The sequence below is a fragment of the Mytilus galloprovincialis genome, chromosome 3 (assembly GCF_965363235.1).
Source record: "Mytilus galloprovincialis chromosome 3, xbMytGall1.hap1.1, whole genome shotgun sequence".
Classification (NCBI taxonomy): Eukaryota; Metazoa; Mollusca; class Bivalvia; order Mytilida; family Mytilidae; genus Mytilus; species Mytilus galloprovincialis.
In genome coordinates, this window is record NC_134840.1 from 84,367,821 (window position 1) to 84,384,024 (window position 16,204).

The 16,204-nt window shown below is 34.4% G+C and overlaps 1 protein-coding gene across 3 annotated transcripts; it reads right to left on the reverse strand.

The window, feature by feature from the left end:
• Window positions 1-379: 379 nt before the first annotated feature.
• Window positions 380-15,966, reverse strand: LOC143069189 (sulfotransferase 1B1-like). 3 transcript variants are annotated; one of them, XM_076243695.1, is made up of 7 exons: window positions 15,862-15,966; window positions 7,023-7,063; window positions 4,452-4,652; window positions 3,365-3,682; window positions 2,674-2,783; window positions 1,382-1,538; window positions 380-513 (listed from the first exon to the last, which is right to left on the reverse strand). In XM_076243695.1, exons 2-7 carry the CDS (start codon window positions 7,048-7,050, stop codon window positions 395-397), a joined length of 933 nt encoding a protein of 310 aa, XP_076099810.1. In that variant the 5' UTR covers window positions 7,051-7,063; window positions 15,862-15,966; the 3' UTR covers window positions 380-394. The 3 variants fall into 3 exon arrangements, with proteins under 3 accessions (XP_076099810.1, XP_076099812.1, XP_076099811.1); XM_076243697.1 differs by having other exon boundaries at window positions 15,858-15,947; XM_076243696.1 differs by lacking the exon at window positions 15,862-15,966 and adding an exon at window positions 8,440-8,631.
• Between the last annotated feature and the right edge of the window lie 238 nt (window positions 15,967-16,204).

Here is a 16,204-nt window from a genome sequence, read left to right on the forward strand (position 1 = left end):
TTTTTTTTACATCTAGTCAGAAGTTGTTTGCGTCTCCTCTTTGAAAGAGAGACGGCAGATACGAAATGGATATACAGACTTATATAATAGGTCGATGACAAACTGACAATACCATGGCAAAAAAACGAAAAACGATCAAACAGTATACAAAACACTACATAGAAAGTTAAAGACTGCGCAACACAAACCCCATGAAAACCCCGGTGGTGATCTCAGGTTCTCCAGAAGAGTAGGCATATGTGGCATCCGTCAAATCAGCCCTTACAAGTTACCAAAAGAAACGACACAGAGAAATACTGACGAAAGACAACTGGATTTATTTGCATATTTCATACTTACTTCATTTATTGTAAGAAAGTACAAGAAAAAACAATCGTAGTTAAATAAATAAATTTTATTCTTTGACACTGTACTTAAATGTCCATGACGAATTTTTTAACTTTTCGGTAAGGTGTTTATCAAATTCTTCATTTTGAGCCACTGTGAACCAATTTTTCCAATCTCCAACATCACCTGAAGTGAAAGTTTGATACCAATAAACATGTTATAAGCATACACTTCAACTAAATATATGATACTACTATATACACTACACTATGATGATAAATATTTGACATCAACTACTTTAGAATCTGTTCCATTTCGTTGAAGACAGTGATTTCTAAGCAGCTAGGTTCGATTCCCCCCCCCCACTGATTCTTTTGACTTACGAAACCCATGATGCATGAAATCAATGCGCGGAAAAAAACCCGCGTGGAATTATACATATTGTCGATCGTCTTCTAAACCATGTAAATGGACTTGATTTGGACATTTTTAACGATTTTTATGTCAAAGTGTAACCAAAAGTTAGTAAACTGTTCATAATTTTAAGACTGAAATAATTAGTTAAAAGTGTATTCATTAAATACAATTGACATATTGCAAGCAGTTAAAATAAACATTTAAAATAATTACATTACATGTGCGTTTCATCCGAATCTGTAAACAACCATCAAGATTATATTTATTTGTATCTCAATAAAATGCAACATTCTTGACTGCATATGGTTCCCATGACAACATCAGGATAATGTTTAGGAAAACAGATTAATACTTGATATGAGTCGTTATGTTATGGTTGTAGCAAATAAATGTAATCATGGAATTAAATGCTTCTAATTTGTAATTTCATAGAGTTGTAAAAGGCTTGTTCGTGTGCACATTGTTAGTATGAAGCGATTCCGCGTTAGGTGTAGTAGTTAATAATCATTTTATTGAACAACTACGTCTAAATTCCTGATATCAAATAGTCGATAAGATAAATTCGCTCGCTCTCTCCCCATATGTAATTTACTGACTCATGATTTGGAATTGGTGTTATGTTATCAGAGTTACGTACCTTTCCTGAATACAACCTCTCTGAAAGGATCATTTCTATTCTTGTAGTCGTCTTTCAACTGATTGAACCTACATCTATCTGAAACTTGACTGTAGAAATCAGTGCTATTATTAACATCTAAGTATTGTGCAAGCCTTTCAATTTCCTTCAGTGGATTCTGGAATAAAACAATAATCTAGTCAATTTAAATTTCACTCATTATTTCTTCTAGTCTATTCGTATTATCAAAATATCATGACAATTTTCATAATTCTAATTTTTAAATTATAATTTTTAGTAAACATGTAAATAATTTTAGGGTCTATAAACTATGCATAGTGTTATCTGTGTCATTGTAATTTATTATATCTGTCAAATTCATGGCTTTTATCTTGAATAAATATATATCAAATGAATCGACATTGGATTGTATGAATTCGATTTGTTCATGTTTATTGCATCTTATCATTATAAAGATTTTGATCAAGGTAGAAAAGAGGGAAATAAACCGAGAAAAAGGAATAAGCAAGATTAGGATATTACAGTATGTCACTTGTCTCCTGCTTTTGAGGATTATACACTTGTCTTCAGAAGCACAAGACTAGAAACTGAATAAGTTATACTTATCTACAAAGTAAAAAGAATAATCAGTTCCTCTCTTACTAAATATAACCGACAGCAGGATAGTGTTGCACGTCAGGTCATACATACGATTCAGGTTTCTAACTGGTGTAGACTCAACTTGTAAATAAACACCTTTACTTTAGAAAGATGAGAAACGAACGCCATTTTAAGCGAGGGAAGTCTGTCTGAAAAATCAAAACTACTTTAATCCCTATTTGAAACCCCTTTCAGAAAAAATGTTCCTTATATCAAGATTAATTTAGTAGATCATATACAATATGCAACTATTATCTCATCAGAACATACTATAGAATATGCTCAGTACCGGTATTATATAGATTAAAATGTTATACTCCCGAGGAAATACCTCGGAGTTGCAACTCTAACATGAACCGAGTATACCTCTTGTGTAATCACAATCTCCCATACAGACAGAGTTATCGTCCTTTCCTCCTCAATCTTGAGGAGGAAAGGACGATAACTCTGTCTGTATGCGAGATACCTTTCCTCCTCATCCTTGAGGAGGAAAGGACGATAACTCTGTCTGTATGGGAGATTGGTGTAATCAGATAAGGCCATCTGATTTATATGACGTCGCTCAAGATATAACCAAGTCCGAAGCTTTCAATACCGAAAACTGTACGTGATAGGATAAAAGGGACACGCAATATATTGATAATTTATCTTGCCATTTTGAGATCTTCATAGTTGACAACTAATACATCTAATTTTGAATTATCCTTTATGACATTATCCCAGTCCATCATGTATTTGTGCCACGGGCCAGAATAAACCATGCCTACAATAAAAGAAGGGTTTTCAAAAATTCATTGAATTTTATTGTCATTAAACATTTACAGTGTTTGTCTTATTACAAGTTTAAAAAACAAAACAACAAAATGAAACAAAACGGTATATAAAAAAAAAAACACCAATAAAACATATGAGTGATAAATTTTACAATATTACGATATTCAATAGCCATGTTACAATGAGACATCTGCCCTCAGTTCTAATGGACTTTTAAAAAAGAAGCCAACAATTCTAACATGTCTAAAGGAAGCGCGGGGTTTGATATATAAAATAATTTTTGTTCATCAGGGAAATCAATGAAATGTTCATCATCTAATTGTATATCATTATATATATTTTGTCTGATATTGGTGGATTAAACCTAGTTTTATAGCCAGCTAAACCTTTCACTTGTATGACAATCGGAATAATCATTTATAACGGGTTTTTTTCTTAAGATATGTGTTGATATTGGAATTGAGCATTTCTAAGACATGTATGACACTATTTAATATTGCGTAATATGTATATACTATCATATATTCAATATATAGATATTCAAATAAATTATAAATAATTTTCAAATACCTCTTTCCGACATAAAAAGCTGCAAAAAATCGTTCCATGAACCTTCGTAGTTAATTGTATGTCTGCAGAAATGGTATAAAGATACAGCAACGTCTTTTGGATTGCGATTCACAAATACTACTTTGTTCTTTTGGGTCAATATATCACGTGGTAAGGAACTAAATAGCAAATGGCTGTTTAAAATACGCGGGGAAGACAGTTTATCTACCATTTCCGGTGTCTGATTTGGCAGCATGGCACTGACTTTAACATACTCTGTGTTGTATTCTAGTCTTTTGTTAAGTAACATATATATGATTTCAGCCAACCAATGTGTTCCTACAACAATAAAATATGTACTCAAAATAAATTTAATTTCTTATAATAAATCTTACAGGAATTTGTTCTTGTGGCAATTTCAAAACTGCGATAAAATCGACGAATAAAAGAATACAAATTGGTGTGGTCTTTTTCGGTTTGGGTTGCTGTTTCGTTGAAGTATATCAAAAATACCTTTTTATGGTGTTTACATACATGATAAACATTCTCTACACGTGTACTTATTAAAAACCGAAGCAAAGGGACGCTTATCTTTTTAATTATGTATATAGGATGAAGATTGTATTTTTGGCTCCATTGATTGTTGATTTTTTTAAGACTATCAAACTTTTTATGGTTTGTTTATCAATGAAGATTATAGCTTATAACTGTTATATAAAAGGGTAGTAAAAACTACACTATAAATTGTGAATTGTACCAACGACTAATTTTTGTAACGAATGCGGTATTTCATGCAAAACAATTCCTGCATGTCAATAATGTGAATAATTTAAAATATTTTTAGATGTTTCATTAAAGCAAAGTTCACGATAACAACTCTTCTATTCCTTTAAATACTTAGCTATATATCACACAACGATTTAGGTTTTATGTTTGTGTAAGATGCAAGTGAACCATTGAAATTGATCTCAAATGGTATGTATTTTCACAATTGTATTTATTGTGAAGACTTGAACGAAAATGATATATGTTTGCCATTTAGAATATTTTAGAGTTATAAAGGAATTTAAGAAAACATACGCTTCTATGTCTTTCTGTATTCATTCACCTGTTTTTGGATAAGCTGTGAGGAAAACGTCATCTTGTCTGGTCTTCATTTTGATAATATCAGGGATATTCTCCCGAGGGTCTGGATATCTTTGCTTTTCAATAGAAGATCTCGGGAAATAATACCCGTAACACGGAAACAATTCTATGATGTTCCCACTTGGGTCTTTAATAGTCAGGATATCATTACTGGCTAACTCAACTGTAATAAAAAATAATGCAAAGACTTTTGATGCAACTATCACTACTATTATGAAAAAATAAAAAGATGTGGGATAAGTTATTAAATGTTCTCCAATTATGTTACTCTATTACATTCAATTTACCATAACTTTGGAACTTTTTTAATGCTACCCTTTCAAGCTATATATTGTGCTATAATACTCGGTTAGCTTAAGCCTTTTTCAACCGATTTTTATAGTTTGTTCTTATGTTGTACTGTTACACCACTGTCCTAGGTTAGGGAGAGGGTTGGGCGCCCGATAACATGTTTAACCCCGCCACATTCTGTATGTGCCTGTACCAAGTCAGGAGCTTGTAATTCAGTGGTTGTCGTTTGTTGCTGTGTTATATATTTGTTTTTCGTTCATTATTTTGTACATAAATTAGTTAGTTTTCTCGTTTGAATTGTTTAACATTTGTCATGTCGGGGCCTTTTATAGCTGACTATGCGGTATGGGCTATGCTCATTGTTGAAGGTCGTACGGTGACCTATAGTTGTTAATTTCTGAGTCATTTGGTCTCTTGTGAAGAGTTGTCTCATGGCAATCATACCACATCTTCTTTTTACATTTACTATTTATTTTGTATCCCACTACATTCGTTGAATACCAGGGAGACGGATTTATATAAGTTCTTCTTGTTTCCGAATCCCTGTATTTCTATTGTATATAATTGTAATTTGTGCACTTTTGAAAAATAAAATATTGTTTAAACTAATACCAGATACTCACAGGCACTTGTCTCGGAAAAAAAATTCCTATATACCTTAATATAACACTAAAAATTCTGAGACACGTGCCTGCGTGTTATATTAAGGTATATAGGAAAAAATATTTCTGAGACAAGTGCCTGTGTTATACTAAGGTATATAGGGAGAAACAATTCTGAGACAAGTGCCTGTGTTCTATACTTTTGACCCGTGTAATTTTCTGTCATATCCATTTGGATCGTTGCACTTGGCATTTGAAATCAAATAATTAAAGAACCTTAGTGAGCGCGCTCACATACCCCACGTCCCCTCATTGTCATTGAGAAATAAAATACGTGTAAGAAAAAAAATTGTATAAAAAAAAAATTGAATCATAATTTCCTGTCAATATGCACATCTACATAGTATGTCCTTATTATCTACAAAGTTTCATGAAATTATGTTGTGTGGTTTCAAAGGAGTTGCGATGACAAACTGTTGCAAAAGTACATTGAAACAAACAAGTTCAAAGGGGCATGCATAACTCCTAGAAAAAAAATTGAATCATAATTTCCTGTCGATATGCGCATTTACATAGTAGTTCCTTATTATCTGAAAAGGTTTCATGAAATTCTGTTGTGTTGTTTGAGAGGAGTTGCGATGACAAAAGGTTGCAGTAGTATATTGGGCAAATAAGTTCAAAGGGGCGTAACTCCTGGAAAAAATGAATCGTAATTTCCTGTCGATATGCACATCTACGTAGTATGTCCTTAATATCTGAAAAGGTTTCATGAAATTCTGTTGTGTGGTTTGAGAGAAGTTGCGATGACAAACTGTTGCAGTAGTACATTAAAGTAAATAAGTTCAAAGGGGCATAACTCCTAGAAAAAAAAATGAATCGCTATTTCCTGTCGATATGCACAACTACATAGTATGTCCTTACTATCTAAAAAGGTTTCGTGAAATTCTGTTGTGTGGTTTGAGAGGAGTTGCGATGACAAGAAACAGGACTGACGGACGGACGGACGGGTCAAAAACATTATATCCTCCGCAACCCGTTGTGTGGGGTATAATTAAAGAAACAGATTCTAAACTATTACCCGATTGATTACAATATGTATCCACTCTTAATTGATGTCGGAAAGGGGCAGGAGGGGGTTTCATCCCAAATTCCAGTGAAAATAATGTGTCCGTTCCCGCATCACGATATAATTAAATTCCGAATTCCTGAATTCCCGACGATTACAGAAACCAAAGGCCGTCGGTTTAAGATATAATCAGAGAGTCTGAAGATTTCATTACAAATGTATACGACATTTCTCTCACTCTGACTCTCAGTTAGTCTTTTTCTTCTAAACTTGACAATTTTATCGTCTCGAGTGCAGAACTATCGTTTCTCAAAGGATGCCATGCTGAACATGATCCGAACGACCCATGGCCACTTCCGCCCCTGATACCTTAAAATGTTTTTTAAATGGTTAGTTACTCCATGGAAGTATTATATATGTCAATATAATACTTCCATGGTTACTCAATGGCGAGCAAACTTTTATACGTATTTTCAACTTGAGTAATGATTTCAGTCTGTGAAAAATACGTGATTCGAAAAATCTAGAACCTGTATAAAAGGTCTTTAACACTTTTAAATAGAACATTACCAACCTTTAGGCCACTGTGAATATTGTGCCATATTTGCTTTTAACCTAAAAATGAAAGTGGTACAAATAGTTAAATACAAAAAATAACTATTTCATAATTGTTTTTGCAATAGTTCTACTTTCTTAATATAGAAAAAAATGTCTAACGATTGAAATTACTAAAAACTTGATAGTAATTCACATTTGCCGTGAAGTTATACGCGTGATGCTGGTTAATTCTGAGGGTTAATTAACTTCAATGAAATGCAAACGCACATGTTTCGAACTCAACCAAATGTTTATTTTAATGTGTTTTACAATGTGCCGTTAAAGTTATGGACGAACATCTTTACGCCGGCTTTTTTTTCTAAAGTGACCCAAATAAAGAAGGTACACAATTATAAGGCCACATGAATTCTTAAATACGAATTTTTATAAATATATCTAAGAATATGGCAACATTCTTCGGTTGTTAACACGACATGAGTCTGTCAGATACAAGTATTTATATTTTTGAATTTTGCCATATTTTTTGCTTTATGGCTTTTAAATTGCCTACTAACGCCTTTATTTGCACCAATATTTAGATATGAGCCTAATTAAGCCTTATCCCACAGAATATTTTGATCAAACGTTAGTTATTAAGCACAAGTTACACCCATAAGAGGATCAAAGGCATACTTACCCACATATAAACAACAATATAATGATGACATTACATTCACATAAAAACAAAAAAAATATTAAACATACAACACAACACATGGACTCAAGTGCTTTTAAAAACAAAAGCAGCTCACTATTTTGATTCAGAGATGATATTAACACGTGGATATTAAGGAAAGATTAATTTTTGATGTGGATAAAAATCTTTTTGAATAATGCTGTGGCCTTTTGCACACACACACACACACACACACACACACACACACACACGTGTCAATTGTCGACTTTATATCAAATATGTCTGTAAGATATTCGTGACAGCAAGTAGTGGATTTATCTGTGATTATTAAATCAATATTGAAAGCGTGTTTAAACTTGTCCAGTAGTGTACGTAGTGACCTTTAACATGTTGATACGTGTCAATAAATCCGCCATATTGAAAAATTGCGTCGTTCTTTTGAAATCATTAATCGTTATTTTATTGGCACTAATTAGAATAATATTTCTTTATATTTATGGGGTGATTTTTTTAAAAAGTATTTTTAATATAATTGCTAAATCACTGAAAGCGTTCGTTAACTTGTCTGTGTCATAATCAAGTTTAGACTTGTCAATAATCCGATTTAAATGTAATCGCCATGTTGAAAATATTATAAACATAGTTATGCAGTCTTTTGAAGTAAGTAAATCATAATATTAATTGAATTATATAGTAGTATTCTTACAAAGATGAGATTTATCAAGTAGTTAATTTTAATGTGCTCGATGATACATACTGTTATTTATTGTTTTAATATCCAACTATCATCCCTCCGTTAATCATATAATATATTGTATGAATTGAAAACTTATTTTATTATTTCCTCGATCATATTCACTTTTAAACTGAAATCCTTTTACTATAAAATGTCAAACTGATAAACAAGACATTTCAACACTTTCTGTTGACCTCAATAACCTGGTGTGATTAAGTACATGGATGAATGACCATTAATGTAAACATGTCAAGTAAATCCTATCAAATAATGATTATTTCAACCTTTTATTTTTTATTAGGCTGTACTTAAACTTTTATTCATTTTCGATAAACTTATTCATTTATAAATGCTTTTATTTCAAATTATTTTGTATTATATCAGGACAGACTGCAAAAAATAAATTTGCCTTGCTAGCAAAGAAAACTACGTCTGATCGCTCCAACAAGTAAATTAGAATGAACTGATTATCGATCGAAAAAAATTTGCCAGATTTGAAATTAACCAATCAGATTACGTAAATGACGGAATTTCCCCAATTCATGAAAATTCTGCTATATAAACGCTGTGAATTGCGGGGCTCGTACAGTCTTATCGATGACATTCTAAAGGTGAAATCAAGTTTACATTAACAGTATCTTAACGATTTAAAGGTTTGGTATGGCTAATAATTTGTTTATTTTAAACAACTTTTAACGTTTAATGAGGGGGGGGGGGGGGGGCTTTAATAGTAAAGGATTGTATGATATAAATTAAAGTTTTCTTGATAATTTTATTTTTAAATTACCAACTAATTTAACGAATTACAAATAAATGGAATAGACTTATGCTTATTTTCAAAATAATGGGGGAAAAAGGGGGGATACCGTATTTTAATTTTAAGTTCTCGAAAGTTTGAAGTAGTCTCCTGCACTGGTAAGGTGTACTGACTTAGGGCAGTGTCATTTAGGTAACAATGGAGAGGAAGTGTCATGTGGCATGCCCCGCTATAGTCAGGAAGACCTCTCCGACCAAAACCTTTGCAGTCTTGCTTAACTGCGAGAGCAGCTCTGTTTCCAGTGATGGAAATGTTGACGGGCGGTGACTACTTTGGCGAAAGCCTTAGTCAAACATTCTTGAATATCAATCAGATCTTTATTCATATCAGTATCAAGACTGGGAACCCATACGGTCGGTAGCTTTGATATGAATAATGTCTGGTTGTCCGTATCATCTTATTATTATAAATAAAAATAATAAAAATAAAAATGCTTTAACAATATTGAGCACACTTTCACTTTTCAGAAAAAAGATGGAACCAGCTTCGAAAAAAATCAAGATGGCAAAATCTCCAATTAAATATGGTGTATGCGGAAAATCGTTTTCCCATAGAGAGAGTTTAATGAGCCATAAGAGATCGGATCATACTGGAACGAAATGGCATTGCGCCACCTGTAATATGGTATTTTCAAGAAAAGACAACTTCCAACGTCATAAGCGAAACCATGATAAACAAACAGTCCAAAATGGTGGTGGTGTTACTACGACTAGTGCAGAAACAAATGAAAAGACGGATCCATGCAACTTCAAAGCGCTCAATGGAACCGTTGAAACACATACGATCGATGCAAACGGTTTGAATAAATTTGATCCAATGTCTTTCCTGAAAAGCAAGTATGATGATGTTAAAGATGTCATCAAGCGTAAAATTAAAGAAAGAGGTGGATTGAAGTGGTATCTATCCGTGAAGGTTAAAATGAGCAGACGAAATGAAGATTCCATAGAAACTGCAGAGCCGCATTTCCGGGGAAAATGCCAGACCAGTTTAAAGTTGGAGGATATCGATGCCGGATTAAAGGAATCTATCAAAAAGATGTATACGTCTTTCATTGAATACCAGAGACAAGGGAGCAATTGGACGGTGGATAAAGTGGTAGATCTTACCATATACATGGCACGGTACAGACCCTTAAAAGGCTCAAGTTATATTCCACTTCCAATTAAACTCAGATCAAAACATGCCATTATCAATGTAAAAAACAAAGACAGCAAATGTTTTATGTGGTCGATTTTAGCAGCATTGAACCCAGCAAAACGTGATGCAGAAAGAGTTTGGAAATACAAGGAATACACTTCAAGTTTAAAGTTTGATACCATCATGTTTCCTGTGAAATTAGCCGACATACCAAAGTTTGAAATGCAGAATGAAATATCTATCAACGTGTTTGGGTTTAACAAAGGCGAAGTATTCCCTATACATATTTCAAAATATCGTTTTGAACAACATGTTAATCTACTTATGATATCAGATAGCAAAAAATCACATTTCTGCTGGATTAAGGATCTCAATCGATTATTGGGGGACCAGCATAGCCATCGCGCACGACATTTTCACTGTCCATACTGCTTACACGGATTTACCAAAGAAAAACTTTTAAACGGTCATTTACCAAACTGCCAGACCCACGGACCCCAAAAAATTGAACTACCAACTGGAGACAATAAGTGGTTACAGTATAAAGACATTCGTAAACAGCTAAAGGTACCATATATCATATATGCAGATTTTGAATGTCTTCAAAAACCAATCTTGGATAACAACGAGAATGACTCAAAGACGAAAAAGACTACAAAACACATACCATGTGGCTTTGCTTATAAAGTGGTAGGTCTGACACCTGAAACATCAAATGAACCAGTAGTTTATCGGGGTGCTGATGCTGCTAATAAATTTGTGGAGTGTATGGTACAAGAACAAGATAATATTGAACAGAAATTTAAGCATTGCGAACCCATGATTATGACTGGGAGTGATTGGCAATCCTTTAAGAAGGCAACCCTGTGTCACATATGTAAAAAGGAACTAGCAGACATTAGAGTTCGAGATCATTGTCACGTGACTGGAAAATTTAGAGGGGCAGCTCATAACGACTGTAACATCAACTATAAGTTTACAGGTCGGATTCCAGTTGTTTTTCACAATCTGAGAGGATATGATAGTCATTTAATTATGCAAGCTATTGGAAAAGTTGAAGGAAAGCAGCTTAATTGTATCGCTAATAATATGGAAAAGTATATTTCTTTTTCATTAGGATGTATGGATTTTATAGACTAGCTCCAGTTTATGTCTTCCTCATTACAAAAGCTAGTGGAAAACCTTGCAAAAGAAGGTTCGAGTAAATTTAAACACATGACAAGCCACTTTGGAGAAGAACAGATAAAGCTACTTCTGCGAAAACAGGTATACCCATATGAGTATTTTGATTCTGAGGTAAAGTTTGTGGAAACTCAACTACCACCGATTGAAGATTTTTACAGTACACTTTCGGGAGAAGGTATAACCACACTGGACTATGCACATGCACAACACGTATGGCAATTGTTTAACATGCAGAATCTCGGACAGTATCACGATTTATACGTTCTATCAGATGTCCTTGCATTAGCTGACGTCTTTGAAAATTTCAGGGAGATCTGCCTCAACTACTATGGACTGGATGCTGCACATTTTTATACATCTCCCGGTTTAGCCTGGCAGGCTGCCTTGAAAATGACAGGTGTCAAGCTGGAATTACTAACTGACATAGACATGCATTTGTTTATAGAGAAAGGATTAAGAGGAGGGGTATCAATGATATCCCATCGTTATGCCAAAGCTAACAATAAACATGTACCAAACTACGATCCAAATCAACCCATTAATCACGTGATGTACCTAGATGCCAACAACCTATACGGATGGGCCATGTCACAAGCGCTTCCAGTTGAAGGTTTCAGATGGCTAAACGATTCTGAAATTGAGAACCTAAACATAAGTGACGTTGAAGATGACAGTAAAAATGGTTTTATATTAGAAGTTGACTTAGAATATCCTAGGGAACTACACGACGACCACAACGAATATCCATTAGCTCCAGAAAAATTAAAAGTTACAAATGATATACAGAAAAGCTATTGGACGATTTAAACTTAAACGGAACATCGACAGAAAAATTGATACCAAATGTACATCCAAAGGAAAAATATGTGGTACATTACAGAAATTTAAAACTCTACTTATCACTTGGAATGAGACTTACAAAGATTCATAGAGTCATGACATTTGAACAACGACCCTGGTTAAAGACATATATTGATTTCATTACAGAGAAGAGAAAGCTTGCACATAATGAGTTCGAGAAGGATTTTTTTAAACTCATGAATAATGCAGTCTTTGGAAAGACGATGGAAAATTTAAGGAAGAGAACAGATATAAAACTTTTGAATGACCAATCAAAGGCCAGAAAATTAATCAGCAAACCAACATTTCATGCCTTCAAAATATTCAACGACGACTTGGTTGCTGTTCACATGTTGAAACAACGATTATACTTAAACAGACCCATCTACGTGGGATTCACTATACTCGATTTGTCAAAGACACTTATGTACGATTTCCATTATAATTACATGAAGGATAAATATGGATCTAGAGCAACACTCTTGTTTACGGACACCGACTCGCTATGCTACAGCATCAACACTGATGATATATATCAAGATATGTTGGAAGACAGAGACTTGTTTGATACGTCAGAGTATAACCCCGAACATCGGCTTTATAGCACTTTAAATAAAAAGGTGTTAGGAAAGATGAAGGACGAAACACAAGGTATTCCCATACAAGAATTTGTTGGTCTTAAGTCAAAGATGTACTCATTGATAGATGAGGAGAATAAAACACTCTGCGAAAAGAAGACAGCGAAGGGTATAAAGAAGAGTGTGATTAAACATGACACAAGACATGAACATTATAAACAATGTTTGTTCAATAAAGAGATCCACATGTCTACTATGACACAGATCCGTTCATATGACCATACGTTATATAATATATCAATCAACAAACTGGGCTTATCCCCTTATGATGATAAAAGATACTTACTAGATGATGGGATACAAAGTTTGGCCTATGGACATTGGAGAATATAATAAGGATGAAAATCAATATTTTAATCACTCTACGTCTATCATTTGAAGGAAGCGGACGTGTTTAGAGAGCTCTATACGATGTCAAATATTTGTCCCGTGTGTAAGATAGGATTTTCAAGAAAAGATAATATGCTGCGACATCATAGAAATAAACATGGATTAGTCAATCATATCTACAGAGCAAAGATGTATATCCACAGTCGATTCTGTCGTCTCCGCCTCCTCTGCAAAAGGAAGATAGCATGCCTCCTCCTCCTCCTCCTCTTCCTCCGCCTTCGCAAAAGGAAGGTAGCATGCCTCCTCCTCCGCCTCCGCAAAAGGAAGGTAGCATGCCTCATCCTCTACCGCCGCCTCATCCGCCTCCACCTCCACCTCCGCAGAAGGGGAATAGACCACAGCCGCCACATAATGTGATATTACATCATCCGTTCACTATGATGCTTGCTGGACCTACTGGTTCAGGTAAGACGTTTTGGATGAAAACATTATTGGAGAGAGCACGAACTATGATTACACCATCACCAGAGAGGATAATATGGTGTTATAAACGATGGCAGCCATTATTTAGTGAAATGCAACAGACCATTAAAAACATTTTGTTTGTTCAAGGTTTACCTGAAAATTTGAACGATGACTCCTTCATAGACTCTAGATTTCCAAGTTTAATCATTCTAGACGATTTAATGAGAGACGTCACCAATAGTAAGGATGTGTGTGAATTATTTGTCGAGGGAAGTCATCATCGAAACCTAAGTGTAGCCTGTATAATGCAGAATGCGTTCTCGAAGGGAAAGGAAAGTCGAACCATGAGCATCAATAGCCAATATATAGTCCTATTTAAAAACCCACGTGATCAAGTTGGACCAGCCATATTTGCTAGACAGATGTATCCTAATAATCCAAAGAAATTTATGAACAAGTACAGAGAGGGAACACAGCGGCCATATGGGAGCCTATTCATTGATCTGAAACAGAATACTAGTACACCGGAAGACGACAGACTAAAAATTAATATATTCGAAAACAAGAACTTGATAGGTGGAGGTGTGACTGAAGAGTATATAAGCAGAAAAGAACCAAATCCACCTCAATTTGAAGAATTATTTCAAAGTGAACAGACCTTTTTACCAGACGAGAGAGAAATCATGCCTTCATGTGATGATTGCGGTGTAGTCTTTGAAAGCGTCTCTGATTTAGCTAGACACATGAATAGGTGGTGCCCAGAAAATAATGATTTAAAAAGAAAAAGGGGGGATGAGGATGAAGACATACCATCGAAGAAGTCTCGTGTAAACGAAATTGATATTGAAGATGGGGAGGATACGGTTTTTATAACATTAGCCGGACTTGCTAGAGAGGCAAATAAAGATTTATGGAAAGACAAACTTGATAAATACATCGATGGTAACATGAGTGAAGACCGTGCCAGACGTAAGGCCAATCGGAAACTAAAAGACGAGGATATAGATCAGTTTTTGTCCAGATATAGCAGTTTGGTGCAGTATCTACTACAGTTACAAAATGGTAAAATGCACGGCAAAGTCATGAATAAGATCACAGAGCTAGTTAACGATGACATGGATTACGAGAAAGCCATCAAAGTAGCTATTAGGAAATATAAACCTCAGTTGGAAATTTATCTAGATGAAATAATTGACAAAGAGACTAACAATAGTTATGAAAGCGAAGATAGTAACGGTGATGATGACGAGGAAGAGGAAGGAGAGGAGGATGAAGATGAGGAGGATGTTGATGATGAAAGCTAAACTATACTTTCCACATATCGAAACAAGCAATATCATGTGAAATGGTTACATTGGTCAAAGAAATTCAACTCTTGGATTAAAGCTCGCGATATTTGAGAGAGTTAACTATCCCAGAAAGACCAACTTCAAGTCTCGACAGTTTACACCCCTGCACGAAAGAAAGCATACTGTTGGCCCTTTCGTGAGGTTAGAGATACTGTTGAGTGGTAGACGATTCTCTTATCCTTTTATCTCGATGTATAAAATAGTTATATATAATTTTGTTATATTGTAAAGGCACCATGTGGATGGCTCTCCGACCCATGTTTGTCTGAATTGACGGGGATATTAAATATTATACATACTAATATTGTTATTTTTATTACTAGTGTGGTACAAAGAAGCCGAAACGTTAAAAAAAAAAAAAAAAAAAAAAGGAATACAATCATTCAAAAGGAGAATCAAAGTGGATAATTCCTTGCTCATATTTACATGAGCAAAACCTTGAATCGATACACACACACACACACACACACACACACATACCTGAAAAATGATAAACACATGCACTTTATTCAATGAAAACAACAGCACATTAAAAGTTTGTACGCTGAAGTTGAAAAGAAATGAAATATCTAAGAATTTTACTATTTTAGCAAATGTACGTATATCCAATGTTTATACATAGAGAGAGCATTATGCGTCTGGTAAGACAAAACAATATAAAAAAAAATAAATACATACTTACCGGGCTTCGAAAGAGCTTCAGACCTAACTGGTAATACTGTACATGTAAAATGATGTACCTGTGTATTTTAGCTAGATATAGATTACAGTAGACTTTAAAAAGTGTATTTTATCTTGAATGCGGCCTACTATGTATTCTTTATATTTATCGACTTGCATAACCATACTTATACCGAGACTAGTACGATGTACTACTTGTTCATGTTGTTATCATTAGATTGTCGAACTAGAATGGGGCGGATTTAGGCGAGGGCGTGGCGGGCGTGCCCCCCCCCCTAAAATTTGCAAAGCATGGGTTGTCCCCAGCTCAATAAAGTATCTGAACAGACGACGAAACATAATGT